Source organism: Mustela lutreola, chromosome 16, assembly GCF_030435805.1.
Source record: "Mustela lutreola isolate mMusLut2 chromosome 16, mMusLut2.pri, whole genome shotgun sequence".
NCBI lineage: Eukaryota > Metazoa > Chordata > Mammalia > Carnivora > Mustelidae > Mustela > Mustela lutreola.
In genome coordinates, this window is record NC_081305.1 from 49,534,177 (window position 1) to 49,550,201 (window position 16,025).

General features: G+C 62.5%; 3 protein-coding genes and 3 long non-coding RNA genes across 17 annotated transcripts; 2 read left to right on the forward strand and 4 right to left on the reverse strand.

Annotated features, from left to right (window-relative positions):
* The first annotated feature begins 37 nt into the window (after positions 1–37).
* Positions 38–1,442, forward strand: LOC131818309 (uncharacterized). The gene is made up of 2 exons (XR_009348772.1): positions 38–227; positions 322–1,442. It is a non-coding gene; the product is annotated as an uncharacterized LOC131818309 (long non-coding RNA).
* Positions 1,432–6,058, reverse strand: CCDC106 (coiled-coil domain containing 106). Of its 5 annotated transcripts, none has more exons than XM_059152636.1 (6): positions 5,918–6,058; positions 4,509–4,584; positions 4,242–4,349; positions 3,969–4,145; positions 2,713–2,925; positions 1,432–2,282 (listed from the first exon to the last, which is right to left on the reverse strand). In XM_059152636.1, the coding sequence occupies exons 2-6, from the start codon at positions 4,537–4,539 to the stop codon at positions 1,966–1,968; spliced, it is 846 nt and encodes a 281-aa protein (XP_059008619.1). In that variant the 5' UTR covers positions 4,540–4,584; positions 5,918–6,058; the 3' UTR covers positions 1,432–1,965. The 5 variants fall into 5 exon arrangements, with proteins under 5 accessions (XP_059008619.1, XP_059008617.1, XP_059008618.1 ...); XM_059152634.1 differs by lacking the exon at positions 5,918–6,058 and adding an exon at positions 5,178–5,310; XM_059152635.1 differs by lacking the exon at positions 5,918–6,058 and adding an exon at positions 5,174–5,284.
* Positions 2,318–6,583, forward strand: LOC131818310 (uncharacterized). The gene is made up of 2 exons (XR_009348773.1): positions 2,318–2,398; positions 2,797–6,583. It is a non-coding gene; the product is annotated as an uncharacterized LOC131818310 (long non-coding RNA).
* A 372-nt stretch (positions 6,584–6,955) lies between these two features.
* ZNF581 (zinc finger protein 581) lies at positions 6,956–8,975 on the reverse strand. Of its 6 annotated transcripts, none has more exons than XM_059152643.1 (2): positions 8,748–8,975; positions 6,956–8,003 (listed from the first exon to the last, which is right to left on the reverse strand). In XM_059152643.1, exon 2 carries the CDS (start codon positions 7,982–7,984, stop codon positions 7,388–7,390), a length of 597 nt encoding a protein of 198 aa, XP_059008626.1. In that variant the 5' UTR covers positions 7,985–8,003; positions 8,748–8,975; the 3' UTR covers positions 6,956–7,387. The 6 variants fall into 6 exon arrangements, with proteins under 6 accessions (XP_059008626.1, XP_059008629.1, XP_059008631.1 ...); XM_059152646.1 differs by having other exon boundaries at positions 6,956–8,006; XM_059152648.1 differs by lacking the exon at positions 8,748–8,975 and adding an exon at positions 8,492–8,675.
* An 86-nt stretch (positions 8,976–9,061) lies between these two features.
* On the reverse strand, positions 9,062–11,079 carry ZNF580 (zinc finger protein 580). 3 transcript variants are annotated; one of them, XM_059152640.1, is made up of 2 exons: positions 10,942–11,079; positions 9,062–9,990 (listed from the first exon to the last, which is right to left on the reverse strand). In XM_059152640.1, exon 2 carries the CDS (start codon positions 9,976–9,978, stop codon positions 9,460–9,462), a length of 519 nt encoding a protein of 172 aa, XP_059008623.1. In that variant the 5' UTR covers positions 9,979–9,990; positions 10,942–11,079; the 3' UTR covers positions 9,062–9,459. The 3 variants fall into 3 exon arrangements, with proteins under 3 accessions (XP_059008623.1, XP_059008625.1, XP_059008624.1); XM_059152642.1 differs by lacking the exon at positions 10,942–11,079 and adding an exon at positions 10,730–10,823; XM_059152641.1 differs by lacking the exon at positions 10,942–11,079 and adding an exon at positions 10,090–10,721.
* Positions 11,080–12,120: 1,041 nt separating this feature from the next.
* LOC131818308 (uncharacterized) lies at positions 12,121–14,275 on the reverse strand. The gene is made up of 2 exons (XR_009348771.1): positions 13,648–14,275; positions 12,121–12,406 (listed from the first exon to the last, which is right to left on the reverse strand). It is a non-coding gene; the product is annotated as an uncharacterized LOC131818308 (long non-coding RNA).
* Positions 14,276–16,025: the final 1,750 nt, after the last annotated feature.

A 16,025-nucleotide genomic window follows, 5' to 3' on the forward strand; every position in this document is an offset into this window, starting at 1 on the left:
CCCCGCCCCGCCCCGGCTCCGCCCCTCTCCCCGCCCTCCCGCCCGCGAACCGTCCCTCCTCCCCAGAGCCTGGCTCCAAATAGCGTCGGCTATTTCCGGGCCGTAGAAGAAATCGCGAGCGGCGGCTTCGGCAGCTTCCGAAAACACCCGAAGCGAGGATTTCACGGTTTCCCAGGCTATCGTAACTTTTCGGAAACTAGCTCTTCAACGTTCGGGCGTTTTCGTAGGTCCGCGCGTTCCTCTGCGCCCAGCGCCCCCCCCTCCAAGGGTTCGGCTTCTTCCGACAATTCAAACCGTCCCCGTCTCTCGCTGCTCCCGCAGATTCGACCCGCTCTTCGCTGCCGGCCCTATCCAAGCAATCGGCTACTTCCGACAATCCTAAACGTCCCGCACTTCTGCGCTTTCTGAAGGTTTCCAGCGCTGGCTCTCGAACCCGAGGATTAAACCCGATGCCAAGCTTCGGCTCTCTCCGGACACTGCACTCACTCCTCCCCAGCCGGTGAACTTCGGCTCCTTCCGCCACCGCTTCGGGAAGGCCTCACTCACGGGAGACAGCTTCGGTTTTTTCCGTCGGCGCTTCGGCTCCTTCCGGCTTCGGGAACCGAAAAGGGAGGGAGGACAGAGACGAGGTTGGTCAGGAGAAGGGATACGGAAAAAGGGCGGGGTCCCGGCTCTCTGCCGCTGGCCCTCCGGGTGAGGAGAGCGGAGGAAAAGAGGGGCCGATTTCGCAGAGGTCCTAAGAAGGTTGCGCGAGACAAAAGCAGGCAGCGGGGTGAAGGGTGCGCGCGGCCGCTGCGGAGGTTGCCAGCGCGGCTTTGTGCGCCTGCGCAGAGTGGAAAAGGAGGAGAGCGAGTTGGGCTTCTGCGCCTGCGTAGAGGTCGGTCTGAGGCGAGGTTTCGCGAACGGGTGCCAGAGGCCCCAGCACGCATGCGCGAGACTTTCCCTCACTCCGGGAAAGGTACTGGATTCCAGACCGTTAGGCACAGCCGCCGTCTCCTGGTTGCTGTAGCAACAGCGTAAGCGCGCTCGCTCCCCTCCCGCAGCGCAGGCGCAGCAGGCGACGTAGAGGGCACTTCCGGAAGAGCGGTAATTTGGCAGTACCGCCTCCTGGTGGGTGGGCGTGGAAGCCTCCGCCCGAAGGTGTCTTTTCCCGGTCCCCGCCGGGGTCGCTCCCGCCAGCGGTCACTGAGTCCCGGCCCCTGCCACCGCGCCTCAAGTCGAGCTAGCCTCTTTCCCGGAGCTCTACCTCTCCGAGTTGCCTAGGGCACAGCTGCTTTCCCTCCTCCCGCCCCTGCCGCCGGGGGTGCTAATTACACCCTGTCTCCCCGAGCTCCTGCTCCCTGCCTGACCGCCCGCTCCGTGGAACTCGCCGGGACCCCCGTCACTGTCTCCGCGGCAACTGACACCCCTCCAAAAAGGAGCCGGGCCTAGTTTATTCCAAATTTTATCGTCTCTCTTTAATTTAAATTCTCTGAATAATTCTTTCTTGCCCGGAATGCGGGTGGAGAGCTCCTGGCAGAGTGGGCCAGCCTCCCCTCGGGGCTGGGGGTAGAGACGGGGTATGTACAGTGCCTGGCCCCGCAGAGAGTCTCAGTGTCCCCCAGAGGAAGTGCCCGTTGAGGGCAGGACGGTGCAGCTCGCGTGGGAGGGGTGCCAGTGTTTGGGAAAGGGCAGAAACCTAATCCTGGGGGCTTCGGAGCCAGGCTAAGTGGACGCCCCTCCCCAGGGGTTAAAGAGAAAGGGGAGGCTGCTAGGAACATGAGAGGCAAGGAGGGGACCAGATCTATATACGAGGGACCTGGGGTGGGAGTGGGGATCTGCAGGAGCAGGAGAGGCACGTGCAGAAACACCCCAGGGCCTCTGGAGGAGCACGCCACTCATGCACACGCTCGCCCGGTGCCAGGAGGGACACAGGAGGGAGGGAAGTGGGGGCCAAGGGCGCGTCCCAGGCCAGGTGGGGCAGGATCACCGCTTGAATCGGTAGGTGATGGGGAGCAGCAGCTTGCTCTTCTTGAGCGCCTGCACCTTCTTGAGGGTCTCGTCGTCCAGGGCCAGGAAGCAGCGGCGGGAGTACTCTAGCAGACGCTCCTTAGAGGGGTCGAACTCGCCCACCTCCGCCAGCTTCTCTGGGGCCACGATGAGCAGCTCCGCGATGGGCGTGGTCAGCGCCACCGTGTTGCGATCTACTCGGTGGTGCTCAAAGGCCCGAGACATGCTCTTCAGCTTCTGGAAGGTGCCCAGGATCTTCTTGTAGCGGCAGAGGACTCCGTCTGCATCCTTCACTGTAAGGCCAGGGCAGGCAGAGAGGAAGACATGAGGAGGCAGAGCTGGGGCACGGACAGCGAGCCCCATACAAGAAGAGCCAAGAGAACAACATGGAAATCCAGAGGACACGTGGGTGAGGAGTCAAGAGGTGGTGGGAGACATGGAGACAGAGCGAGACAAGTGCAAAAATCAGAGAAGGCAGGCCCAGAGAGGAGTTGTTCCCAGCCCCCGCTGAGCCTCACCCCCCTCCCCTTGTTACTGATGAGAAACCTGAAGCTCAGACCCAGATGGCAAGGCTGGTGAGGGTGGACTGCGAAGTAAAACTACATGGAGAGTCTGTCTGGGACAGACAACCAGGCTAGGGGAGAAGGGAGAGCCTCCTCCAAGGTCACAGCAAGCCCCCAGCCCAGACCCTTTGACCTCCCACCCCGAGTGCGCCTTGCTCACCCCGCTGCCTCTCCCGTGCCTTGGGCTTCCCAAAGCGCCTCCGGCCAGCACCTCCCTTCTGCTTCTGTCTCTTCCTCTCCACAGTACTGCCTTCTTCAGACGCTCCGCTGAGTGAGGAGGCCGCTGATTCCGGATCTGAGGCCTCGCCCCCAGCCCCACCCCGGCTGTCACCCTCAACCCGCCTGGGCCCAGGCTTCACCCGGCAGTGGTCCTCTGGAAAGAGGTAGAGAGAGAGAGACCCGTAACATGAACTTCCAGAACAGAAGGGAGAAGGAGGCAAGAGGCTGTCTGCAAGATTGGGATAGATGTCACATCATATACAGATCCCCAGGAAGCAGGGGGGGGCCTAAACGGGGCTGGAGCCCCCAAGGAGACAAACAGACAATACAGCATAGACGTTGCAGTCCTTAGCAGGAGGGCTGAGAGCATTTGGGGGCGGAGATCACAGGTGGAGCGTGGGTTCATGCCCCTCAGACTCCTAAGCTCTATGGCAAGAGATCTGCGGGAAGGGCTGAGAGAACCAAGACCGGACCAGACACCTCAGAGAGTCTGTGACTCTAGACTCCCATGGTGGAGGAGCAGTTTTGCGGGGACTCGGTGGGACCTCCAGAAGAGTAGACACTAAAAATCTGGGATGCAAGCAAGGTCTTGGTTGAGGTGGGGGATTCAGACCCTGAGAGAAATCCCGGGCTCTGGGTCCAGTGGGCTGGGGGGATGTCCAGTGTGGGGGTTTTCACTGAGAAAGTCCAGAAGGCCCTGAGCCGAGGCTTCCTAGGTAGGTTCCCATCTGCGTGGCGAGACAATGGGAGGTCCCAGCAACCCAGGCCACAGGTGGTCCAGAGCAGAGGGGTCCCCAGTAACACACATGTTGAAAAAAAGGACCCCTTTCCCAGGCTATCAGGTGAATCACAGGGGACTATGGGGGCCTGCGGGAGGAGAGCCAGCCAGGGGCTGAACATCGTGTGGAGGGGAGCAGAAGCTGGACTCTCCAAAACAGGCTGTTAAGATTTAAAAAAGGAAAGCCCTGAGCATCCCTGGCTGGGACTGGCCACAAGATTCTGCCCATCAGCAGTGGCAGGAGTTGAGCAGGAAGGAAGCTGATCCTGGGGTCCTAGAAACAGCTTTGGGAGTAGGGAGAGATCCCCACTGGACCACCAAAGAATGAAAGCAGAAAAGGGTTCTGTATCCCGGAGAAGGGCCACAGCCTAGTGTCAGGGCCCCGGAGTGAGGCAAGGGACTCTGCTCACGTGCCCCACCTGCATCCACGCGGGCCGAGGAGATAAACTTGTCCAGCTGACACCGCAGGAAGTCCCTCTCCTCCTCCAGGTCCTCGATGCGCTTCTGCAACCACGAGTTTCTCTCCAGGGCCATGTGCAGCTGGGCCCTGACACCATTCATCAGGGCCACGGTTGGGGATGTGGCATCCGGAGACTCTAGGAACACGGGGGAACCCTGGTCACACCCCAGGCCTTAAGGACTCTGCACCCCAGCTGACTGGGGTCCCTCTGAGCCTCCCCCCCCCAGCTCACCCTCGAAGTTTCCCCGAGAGGGGCTCAGACTGTAAAAGATCTGTGGGTCTAGGTGGGGCGTCTCATCGAAGGGGATGGAGATCTCGAAGGCCTCATCGTCTTTCTTCACTGGAGGGGAGAGGCCAGGGGTCACCCCAGGGAAGGCCCCAGCCACCTCAGACCAGCCCCCAACCACAGCAGCCCGGGGGAAGAAAGGGCAGGGATGGGCAGGGCCCCGGGGGGGGGGGGGGTGTGTCCAAGGGTGAGGCAGGGTCCCAGCTTCCTCACGTGTCCTCCTCCGGCTGTTTCGGTCATTCATGGCTAGGCCTCCAGTGAACCCAGGCAGCTTGGCGCCTCAGGGGCACTGGACAGAAAGGGCAGCCACAGATGGAGGGACATCCCAGGGACGGTGGGGCCCAACTCTTTAAGACTCGGGGGTGGTGCGAAGGGCCAGGATTCCTGGGTCTTTGGGAGGACACCTGGGGTTTCAAACGCCTGGGCTCCTAGGATAGGGAGGCTGGGGGCCCAGACCCCGAGCCACTGAGAGAAGGAGTGTGCTCCCCGCGGGGTCGACAGAGCCAAGACATCCTGGCCCGGATGGGGCCGACCCTCATCACGGTTCACCTCGCGGCCAAAAGAAATGAGAGCCGCAGGGAGGAGGGGACCGTGCCCCAACTTCCAGGCATAGAATGGGGATCCAGCCCACGCGCTGCGCCTCCCCACCCCCACCCCCGCACTCGTGTGGGCGAGCAGGGCCCCTCCCCGTGGTGAAGGGGGCGCGTGCGCAGTGCGGGGGAAGGTCACGCGTGGGGATGCGCCCCCGCCCCCGCCCTTTGTCCCCCGGGTGGGAGGGGGAGCGATGTTGGCCAGGGGTCCCTTCGTCAGATGCACTAGGCCGCGGGACCACCCCCCACAGGTGCCAGGGGTCGGAGGGGCCAGAGCCCCGCGCTCACCCACCCGCGCGCGGAATCCGGCCAGGGGACCGACAGCGGCGGCGCCCATGCCCGGCGCCGGGGAGCGTCTGCAAAGTGTCGCGGAGAGTGCAGGGAAGCGCCCACCCGCCGCGGGCAGGCGGGGAGGCTGAGGCGGCAAGCCTGGGGCGGGGTAGCGGGCGGGTGGGAGAGGACAGGGACGTCAGCACTTCCCCGCCCGCCGGTCGGTGCGTTTCTCCAGGAGCCTCCGGCCCCAGGTGAGGCCCGCCGTTTGCGGCCGAGGCGCGAGCTGCACTTGCGCGACGGCCCCTTGCCACACTATCCCCGCCCTTCGCGAAGCCCGGGTAGGGAACGTCAAGAAACTCCCAATTCCTGGAGAGCTGGCGGCTCCGGGGTCCCCGGAGTTGGGGGAGATGCACTGAGTCGGGCCCGGGAGAGGGAAGGAGACAACCAGGAAAGTTGAGGCACAGAGAGAATCCTTTTCAGCGGTACCCTGGGAACTGGCCCCACGGACCCCCGTAACCCGCCCTTTCATCTCCCGCCGTCCGTGCATTGCCAGCACAACCGGACCTCACGCACGGTTCCTAGGACCATGGGAGAGTAGGGGGTTACAGTTACCCTCCCTGAAAACAGGGGCCTGGAACGCCCCCAGCGCCACCCCTGTGGCAGCGATAATGAGCTGCTTGGGATCATTTAGACCCAGTCTTGGCCGCTCCTCCTCCCTACCCTCCCCGGTCCACCCCGCCCCCGCCTCAGTTTACTCACCTGTAAAGTGGGGGAGGTCACGGTCCTTTTTAGGTTCCTTGTGAGGGTGGATGGATATGTGCAGGCAAAACGCTCAGGCCAGCGCCTGGCCATAGTCTAGGCTCAAGATCAGGGCGCTGGCAGTGGTATTTGAGGTCAAACAGCGGGAGGCTCTTTCCCTCTCTGGGGAGTGAATATGGCTAATTTGTTCTTCCACCCAAAAAGAGGTCGGAAGAAGGAATGAGGCCCAGCACAGTGCCTGGCACAAAGCAGAAATACGAGGACAATTCATTAAGAAGGCTGGTGTTTATTCGCTTCTGGCTGGGTTCCCTGCCTCTCCTCCCAGTCTCCAGTTGCTACTGGAATTTTCGCCAGCCCTAGGAGATTAGGGCTTTAACCTTGCAGGAAGAGAACGTAAATGTCTGCACCACCCCCCTCTCCTACCTGCTTCACAATACAGATAAACTGCTGGCTAGGTCAAAACGTCCAGGGGGAGGGACCTGCCCTAGATCCGTGTTTTACAAACTACAGGTTCATGGACTGGGAATTCAATAGGCTAGAACAGAATGGGCAGGAGGAAGGAAAAGTGGACTGCACATAGTAGAGATTCAGTATTGTTAAAGTTTTGTTTCACATATAGTTTGTGTGATGTATACTGGGTGGCCAAATAAAATGTTTCATACAATAGATCCTAGCTTTAAGGGAAAAGAAAAAGGTTGAAGAACACTCTGCCTCGCTGATGCCCCTTGTGAGTAGCCATGCTAGGGCGGACCCCAGTGCAGGAGACCAGACTCGGATGGCCTGCCAGGCAGGCCAATCATTTCGCACCGGTAAGACCCAGGCAAGATGCTCAAGCCCAGCAGCTGGCCATAGTCTAAGCTCGACATCAGGGCACTGTTCCTGCTATCCGAGGTCAGACAGTGGGAAGCTCTTCCCTCTCTGGGGAGAACAAATGGCTCATTTGTTCTTCTGCCCAAAAAGCTGAGCCAGGCACTTGCTGAGTCTCCCTGTCAGGCAGCAGGCGGGCCAAGCTGCTGTCCCCAAAAACAAATGTCAAGCTCAAAATGGGAAAGGCGTTTATTGAGTGTCCAGTGTCTGGCTGGGGTTTGGGAGGCAGGTCTGGGGCCCCTTCCCCCAGCATCAACATGGAGGGCCTCAGGAAGCTGGTGCAGATTCTTGACGGCTCCCAACCACATTTTTCACGCTGGAGAATTTCCACACAGAGCACTCTCCCCCCACACCTCCGCTCAGGGCTCAGCCTGAGGCTGGGGGGCTCCACTCTGCAAATGTTAAGGTCTTGTTTTCAGCTTATCTCCAATACACGAAGGCTACTCATGGGCTCCTCCTTCAGGCAGGACTTGGCCTTTGCAGGTGGTGGGTCTGTGTCCAGGGCTGCAACCCAGCCTTCCGCACTGGCCAGGTGTCTGAGGGCAAGGGGAGTCCAGGCTCCCCACAGATCCCCGTGGCACCTGGGGTGCCCCGCAGCCTGGCTCATGGATGCTTCCACCGAGTGTGCTTTTGCAGCGTGTTCTGCTCCATAAACCGGCGCGGGCAGTGGGGGCACTGAAATGGGCGCTCCCCCGAGTGCACCCGGCTGTGCTGGGCCAGCTCCCCCGCCTCTCGGAAGCGGCGAGGGCAGAGCGGACAGCCATGGGGTCGCCCACCGCCGGCCCGGTGAATAGAGTGGTGCCGAGCCAGGTGGCTGGCCCGCTTGAATGCCTTCCCACAGGTGTCACACTCGAAGGGCTTCACCTCTGAGTGGGTGATGCTGTGCCGCTGCAGATAGGACATGTACTCGAAGACCCGGGAGCACACGGGGCAGCTGTAGCACTTTTTCTGAGCGGATGTCCCATCTGCACCGGGCTCTCTCTGGGACTCCTGGTCTACCAGCACGGTGTACGGCACACCCTGGGTGTCAATAAGCAGGTAGTGGTTGGGCCTTGGAGAGGAGGAAGTCTGCGGAAGTCCTGTGGCGGAGGAAGGTTCGGGTTCTGAAGACCTGCCTGTCCGAGAGGGCGGGGCCTCCATGGCCTCTGCGGAGGGAAGCGCCAGGGGCTGCGGGCAGGGGGACGACGGCAGCACCAGCATCCGGAGGGGTGGCTAAGGCCTGCTGGGCAGGAGAGAGGATGAAGTTACACACAGGAGGGAAGCTGGCTGCGCGAGCTCTGTTCTTCACCCTCTGTGGAGTCTGCTCAGAATCTGTGCGTCCCTGGACTCTGTGACCTTCTGTAAAGCTTCCAGGGTCCTGGTCCCATCACCCACTGCAAGCACGGGCACACCCAGGACCTCGCTCTGTTCTCCTCCTCTGTACCCTCCTCAGGTCCCTGGGCGCCCCTGCACTCCAGCCACCCTCAGGGCTTCCCCAGGCCCCACCCCCTAGACCTGCAGGTCTCGCTCTCGACTCCCCATGCCCCTGACTCGGGTCCGGGTGTCGCCCCATCCTGTTACTCCACCCAGAAGCCTGGTCTACCCCTTCCATGTTCGCCAAGCCGTGTCCGACGGTCTGCCACGCTAAGACCCGCAGGTCCTGGCCCGCCCTGCAGCAGGCTCCCTGAGCACCCCAGCGCCCCGCCCCCCCGCTCCTAGCCCGGCTACCTCCAGATTCTCTCTGGTCCACGCCCATCCAGCTTCTCCACTCCAAGTTCTTCCTGGGTCCTAGCGCTCTCCAGGGCACCGCCCCCCCGTTCGTGGCCCGGCCTCCGAGCCCCGCTCCGCGAGTTCTGGGCGGTGCCCTCCCGAGCCCCGCGGCGGGCCCCTCCCCGCCCCGCGCACAGGTACCCGGCTCCCGGCCCCGCCCCTCTCGCGGCCCGCGCCCCGCTCCCGCCCGCCTCCCGCCTCCCGGCCCCCGTACCCGGTGCAGCAGCCTCTCGGGTCCGGGCGATTCCGGAACGGCCCCGGGCTACCCCCGTGGTCGCAGGTGGGAGCGGGACTGGCGCCTCGGGGTGTCCCCCGGGAGCTGGTGGCACCGGTAACAGGAGAGCGGACCCGGGTGCGGAGAAGAGGGGCGAGGGGAGGAAGGTGGGGGCGGGGCGCCCGGGCCTTCGGGAAACGGATCCGGCCAGAAACACACGCCGAGAGGAAAGTTCCCACGGGCTGACGGCCCCGGCTGCCCGCTCCCAGCCGCTGCGCACCCCCCGACACACACACACACATCAGAGCCCCGAGGCGGAGTGTGGAATGTTTATTGAATATGGGGCGAGGGTTGCGGGTGGAAAGGGGGAGATACAGGAACGAGCCAGTGCTCGTAAAATCGTGCCGTGCTCTTGGGTCAGCTCTTCCGCGCACACGACGGCTGAGCCCTCGGGAGCAGGAGAGCCGGGCCCCGAGACGCTGTGCGCCTGCGAGGGCTCGCGCGGCCCGGCCCGGCCGGGGCCCAGTTCCGAGACTGGTTCCCCGGCCCAGGGAGGGGCAGCGACGGGGCCGGCATCACACAGCGAGACAGGAAGGTAAGGAAGGAAGGGGGTCTCTCCCTCTGGGCAGACGGGGAGACGGGCCCTGGGTAAGGCAGGGCGCGCGTGTGGCAGCGCGGCTGTGTGGCTCGCGAGGCCCCGCCGGTCGGGAACTCAGTGGAGGCGGACGTGCTGCGCCAGCTCCGCGGCGTCCTGGAAGCGGCGTGGGCAGAGCGGGCAGGTGTGCGGCGGGCCTGCACGGGCGCGGTGCGTGGCGCGGTGCCGCGACAGGTGGCTGGAGCGCTTGAAGGCCTTGCCGCAGGCGCCGCACGTGAAGGGCTTGAGGTCCGAGTGCGACACGCGGTGGCTCTGCAGCCGCAGGGGGCTGGCAAAGACACGAGCGCACTCCGGGCAGCTGTAGCCCTTGCGCGGCCCCGCTTCTCCCGGCGCGGCCTCGCGCTGGGGCGGGCCCCGAGGCTCCTCCTCCAGCTGCACCGTGTATGTGTAGGGGACCCCGTTGGCGTCGATGAGCAGGTGGCGGCCCAGCCGCGGGGGTCGGGGCCCTGCCGCGGAGGATGGAGTGGAGGAAGGGCCTTCCGTCTTGGGGAAAGGGGGAGTCTTGGGGGGCGGCGGGTCCATGGCCTCTGGGGAGGAGGACCGAGGGTGGGGTGGCCGAGGCGGCAGCAGCAGCATCTGGGGTGTCAGCTGGGAGCAGTGGAGAGGAGAGAAGTTAAAATCGCTACTTGCTGGGGGCAAGTGTCCCCATTACCACGGCTTGGCAGGCCCTCTGTACCGCTGACCTACCTCTCCTGCAAAAAAGGAACTGACTCCAGGCTCTGGTTCCAGCAAGCGGGTCCCAGGACAGCCCCATGAGAGCCGGGCATACCCCTGCCCGCCTGCCCCCGCCGGCCGCCCCCGCCCGCCTCTCTCCTGCGGCTCCCAGACCAGGCCAGACGGTGCTTTCCTGCCACTTTTCCTTCGCCCAACTCCGCCGCAGCCTGTCAGATTACAAGTCTGTTTCCTAACTCGTTCCTAACGGGTCTTCCCAGGCCCCGGGCCGGCCTAGCAGCCTCGACCCTGGAAGGCCTCCCGGTCTTCGCGCACAGCGTGGCCTCGCTGAGACCGGTCCCTGGATACGCCCCCAGGCTAGTTTTCGGCCTGGGCTCGTCTTTTCCGACCATACGCTTAGCACCGCCAGGTCTCAGCCTCCCCCGCGCCAAGCGGACCCGCCGTCCGGGTTTCACGCACACATCCCTGGGACGCCTCAACTGCCCGCTTCTGTGCACCCACACACCCTGCGCCCTCTCTCCCCCTAACCCCTAGACGCAAGCCACCGACATCGTCCATTTCTTCCGTCCGTGCCCTGCAGGGCTTCGGCCCCCTCGCCGCTGCCCGCACCGGGGCCCCGGGAGCCCCGTCCCTCCCCTCTGCGAGCATCTGGCACCTCTGTTTCTCCATCCCTCCAGCCCGCTCCGCTGCTCCGCCTCCCTCGGCAACCCCAGCGCCCGGGCCCCCCTCCCGCCCCCTTCCCGCTGCACCCTCACGGCCCCCGCACTCCCTCCGGTCCCACCCCCGCGGCGCCCGCCCCTCCCCCAGCCCGGCCCGGCCCCGCGCAGTCCCGGAGCCAGGCTCCTCCCTCCGTCCCGGCCCCCGTACCCGACGCGGCGGCCTCTCGGGACCGGAGGAGCGGGCCGAGGTCCCGGGCGGCCCGGTCTTCCCCTCGCGAGTGCTGGCGGCGGCGGGACCGAGACTTCCGGGAGCTCCGGGCCCGCGGCGCCGGGAACGCGGGCGCGGGGGGCGCGGGCGCGGGGGCGCGAGGGGCGGCGGCGTCTCTGGAAAAGGGCACCGTGCGGAAACACGCACGCCGCGACGAGGGTTCCGCGGTCCCGGAGCGGGGAGGCTCGCAAAGTCCGAGTCGCTGCAGGCCTGGGGTGCGGGAGGAGGGCACGGGCGTCGGCTGCACAGCGCCAGCCCTGCCCCCGTCCCCGAAAGGGACTGTTCGGGTGCCGCGACACACGTGCGTTAATACACAGGCTAGGCTGCCTGTGTTCTCTCGACGCTCCCCTAGGAAGGGGCGTACCCAGGTTTGTCCACTTGCGGCCGGGCCGTCCCGCGTGCTTCCCAGCGCAGCCGTGCAGAGGGCGGGTTCTGTCGGTCGGGCGTGGCGCGCCCCGGGGGTGGACGCGGACCCGAGCCCGCGGAAGGCCAGACAGTGCTGGTTGCGGAGGTGGGGACGTGCGCCTCCTCGCGTCCCGCTGATGGGGAAACTGAGGCCCGAAGCGGCGCGCGGTCGTGTCTTGGAGGTGCCCGGCACAGACCGCGGTGCGCACGGGGAAACCGAGGCAGTGCCCCGTTCAGGCTCGTAGCGTGCCCACCCACCGGCCGCGCCTGCAGCTTTGTTCCGGGAGGCGGGGGGCAGGTGGCTGCAGCGGCGGCGGGGCAGAGCGGGGAGCCGCGCCTGGGGCGCCTGCGGCCTGTCCCGCAGCCACCGCGGGAACAGTCCCAGAGCAGGGAGTGGCGTGGCGGGCAGCGCACAGCGGAGGAAGAGAAAGGGCGTTACTGGAGCTGGCAGCCTGGGGACCCGGGGGAAGTGGGGGGCGGTCAGAGCTGCTTCGCAATGAGCTACCAGAAAGAACTGGTCTGTGGTGACTGGCCAAGTGTGGTCCCCGCGACCGAGGACCGGAGCTTTAAATGCTCTTTCTCTTCAGGTAAATCTCAATGGCCACACGTGGCTAGTGGCTGCCTGTGGTCTGGGACAGCTCCCGCCACCCTCAACCACTTGCAAACAGGAGGCCTGCAGGCCAGAAAAGGATTCAGTGTTTGGTCTGGACCATATGCTATTTTTCAGTGTTTTACTAGGCAGTATCCAAGAAGCCAGAAAATACGCAAACTCAAAATCCCAGACACACTTGGAAAACAATTTCCGGATGTGGCAGTAAGCTGGAGCTGAGAAAGCATTCTTCCGAAAACCTTCCAGAAACCTCCAGACATGTGTGGAATTCGGCTAAAACTAAAGCCCCCCCTTGTATGGTGCTGTGGCTCAGGGAGGTTTGATGAGGGTCTGGCCTGAGGTGAGCCATGCTGTAAATGCAAGACGTCCCCCAGATTCTGAAGACTTATTCTGGAAAGAAAAGAGGCAGGACCTTTCGTGAATGACTTTTAGATGGATTATGGTTCGCAAGTGGTCATGCTTTGGATATACTGGGTTAAGTAAGGCATCATGTTAAAACTGATGTCACCCATTTCGTTTCACATTTCCCAAGTGTGGCTCATTCTGATGTTAGGGGACAGCATTGTCCTCAGTGGGCAGTAGGGAGGACAGGGACTGGTGAGCAGAGGGCACACCTTGTGTGCAGGGGAACTGCACCATCTGTCTACACTGGGGTTTCCCAGCTCTGACTCTACCAGTACTTTGGAACTGGATCATTCTTCAGTGTGGGGGCCTGTCTTCCACACGGTACTGTCCAGATGCCTGTAGCACCTCTTTTGTCCCCATCTCCCTCAGGTGAGAGCAGGCTTCCCAAGTGTCACCCTGGGCAATAGGGGCTCTGGTCTACACAGGCAGCTAACCCAGTGAGTCTGCTGCTGAGTGTATTGGTGTAAAGGATCCGTTTTATGGGTGAAGTGGCAGAAGCTGGAAAAGATCATGAGATTGGCCTGGGGTCCTCAGGACAGCACCAGCTTCTGCCGGACCCCAGCCACAGCTGGTGTCCACTATGCACACTGTGGTTTGCCCCCTGATTACTGGGACAGCCTCCCACCCACCCTCTGGTACTTTCTCTTTACGGCAATACTGCAGCCCCTATATTTGTTTAAACCCAGGGAATCGTGTCTCCTCTGTGGACTTAAAACACTCCACAGGGGCACCTGGGTGGCTCAGTGGGTTAAAGCCTCTGCCTTAAGCTCAGGTCATGATCTCAGGGTCCTGGGATCGAGCCCCACATCGGGCTCTCTGCTCAGCAGGGAACCTGCTTCCCCGCTCCGCCCCCCCCCCCCGCCTGCCTCTCTGCCTACTTGTGATCTCTGTCTGTCAAATAAATAAAATCTTTAAAAAAAAAAAAAAAAAAAACCTCCGCACTGCACTCAGAATGAAGCCCAGAAACCCACCAAGCACAGTGCTGCCCCTACCCCTCTCCCAGCCTCCAGGGCCTTCATCTGCTGTTCCCTCTCTCTGGAGTATCGCCCCTAGCCCCTCACCGGGATGGACCCTTTCTGATCCCTCAGGTCTCCACTCAGATGGTAGTTCATCACTGAAGCTTTGCTGACTGAGTCTGAGGTCAAGCGGGTGACACCTGGCTCTGCATCCTCATTGTTTCCTTCCAGCATCCTGTAGGGCCGTCCATGGTGGTCTGGCTCACTTACCAATTCGCTCTTCTGTCTGCCTTTCTCACTCCATAAAGGCAGAGAAGTCGGTCTGGGATGACGCTGTATCCTCAGAATCCAGCCAAGGTCTTGGGAGAGGGTAAGGGCTCAATTCAGTTTTGGTTGAATAAATGAATGAATGAATGATTTCAATCCCCCCATCCAAAAGTGAAGCATTCCCTACCCACAGCCATAAAACCCCGCTTCTCTCCTGGAATGTGGTCACCATGACTTCCCACATGCACTCGAGTCCAGAACCTTGGATGGTCTCATTCTTCCCTGCCCCCGCCTTCCTCAGCTCCCCAGAGCCAGACAGCACCTCACAGCCCCCGACCGGACCTTGAACTTACACGGCTCTAGGTGCAAAGGCTCCTGTGTTTTCCTCGACTTGCCACTTTTCCCCTTCCTCTGACTGCGGCCTCCTCCTCAGTGTCCCAAATCCTGTGCCCTGGTTGGCAGGGACACTGCTCGTGCTGGCTGACATTCCCACCCACCAGCTCAGCAATCTCTCCAGCCTCCTCTAGGACCCATTACCTGTGTCCCCAGCCTTCAGTTCACTCTCCCTCTCAGTAATCCAGTGGGGCTGGCACTCCCCTGAGCCTCAGGAAGGGCAGTCCGCTCCCCCAGCCTGAGTGGCAGAGACCATATCAAACCCACTCCCCACCAGCACCCTCCCTTCCCTCCACAGCCTACAGCCAGAGCCCAGCCTCTGACAAGTTTTTCCTGGACCGCTCTCCTCTCAACATCCACCGCTCACTCCATACGACCTTGCACTCCCACACAACAAGTTCTTCTCTCCTTTGGGAAAGAAGTGATCGCCAAGCCTTTGCCTCTGGGTCAATCTGGGTCTTAGTAATCCACTCACCAGCTTCCTGCCCTCCTCTCTGCACCCCATCCCAGGTCTCCCCGACCCTCCTTTTGCAGGGGTTCTCTGTCTCCAAGCCCCCCTGCCCTTGGGGCCACTGAGTCCCATACCCAAAGTCCCTTGTGTCACCCAAAACCCTCACTGCTCGTTGGGCAGGATCCTAACAATGCCACATCTCCTGCTCCCACTCACTCCTCCAAGCCTTGTCTCAGCCATGCTACCCTAAGTGGATGCATCGATGCCTTCCCAGAGGGCTCCAGCCCACCCAGACAGAGGCAGATGTGCCTAAGGTCTCTGGCCAAGAACTTACAAAGGAAAAGTTCCCACATAATTTGGGTTTCAGCTCCACCCCAACAACTTAAGAATCAAAACTCAAACTGAGGGGCTCCTGGATGGCTCAGTCATCAAGCATCAGCCTTCAGCTCAGGTCATGATCCTGGGGTTCTGGGATCAAGATCCACACTGGCCTCCCTGCTCAGCAGGAGTTTGCTTCTCCCTCTCCCACTCCCCCTGCTTGTGTTTGCTCTCTCACTCCAACCCTGCTGTCAAATAAAATCTTAAAAGCCCACCTCACATTGATTTGAGCCTGTCTGAGCAGACCCCATGAGTTGGGAAAATAGGTAGGGGAGCAGCAGGTGCTGCCTTTGAGTGGCACCACACACCTGTAGCTCCCTTATCATTCCCACGTCTCATTCCGTCCCACCTACAGATGGGAAACTGAGTTACAGCAAGGCACAGCCGTGCACCCCAGGCTACAGAGAGGAGCTGTGGCAGGTAAGGAATCCAACAGGAGGCTCCCGCCTCTCACCCCTGACCAGAGTTGGCTGGGAAACCCCACGTCATTTCCTCTTCCAGGACCGAGGAAACAGGGGCTCAGGTCACAGAGCATTTAAGACCAGGGCCTCTGCAATCTGTACCAAAACCAAGAAAGTCTACAGAGTTTCCGTGGCCTCACCGCCGTCCAGCAAGTTCCTTCCAGCCTGCAGGTGCTGCGCCAGGGCCCCCAGAAAAGCGAGGCCTTGCTGCAGCGCTTGCAAGCTTGGGCCACGCGCTGGAGCTCCGAGCGGGTGATGCCGTGGCTCCCGGTGCATGCAGGGATCATTGGGGGCAGTGAGGGTGGGCGCTCTGACCCGTGGACCTCCTCCCTGCACATGAGCACCCCGGCCACTGGGAGGGGTCCGAGACCGCCAGTGGGGCGCTGGGGCAGGCGGGGCCGCCAAGGGGCCCCAGACCCAGGCGGGAAGAGCCCGGGCAGGACTACCTCCGGGCGCCCAGCCCCAGTCCCCGCGGTGAGCTCCAGGGACCGCCCCTTGCAGCCTGGCCGCCACTGCCAAACAGCGGTTCCGGCGCCACAGGGGTACCGACAGCAAAATCAGAAGGGGCTGGCCGTTTCTCGGTTCCCACATAGGAAAGACAGGCCGGAACGACCACCGCCCTGCGACAGCAAAGTAAACCCGGTCTTAACAGTTAATACATCCCCCGGCGGTCGGTGGTGTCCCAGGGCCAGGTACCC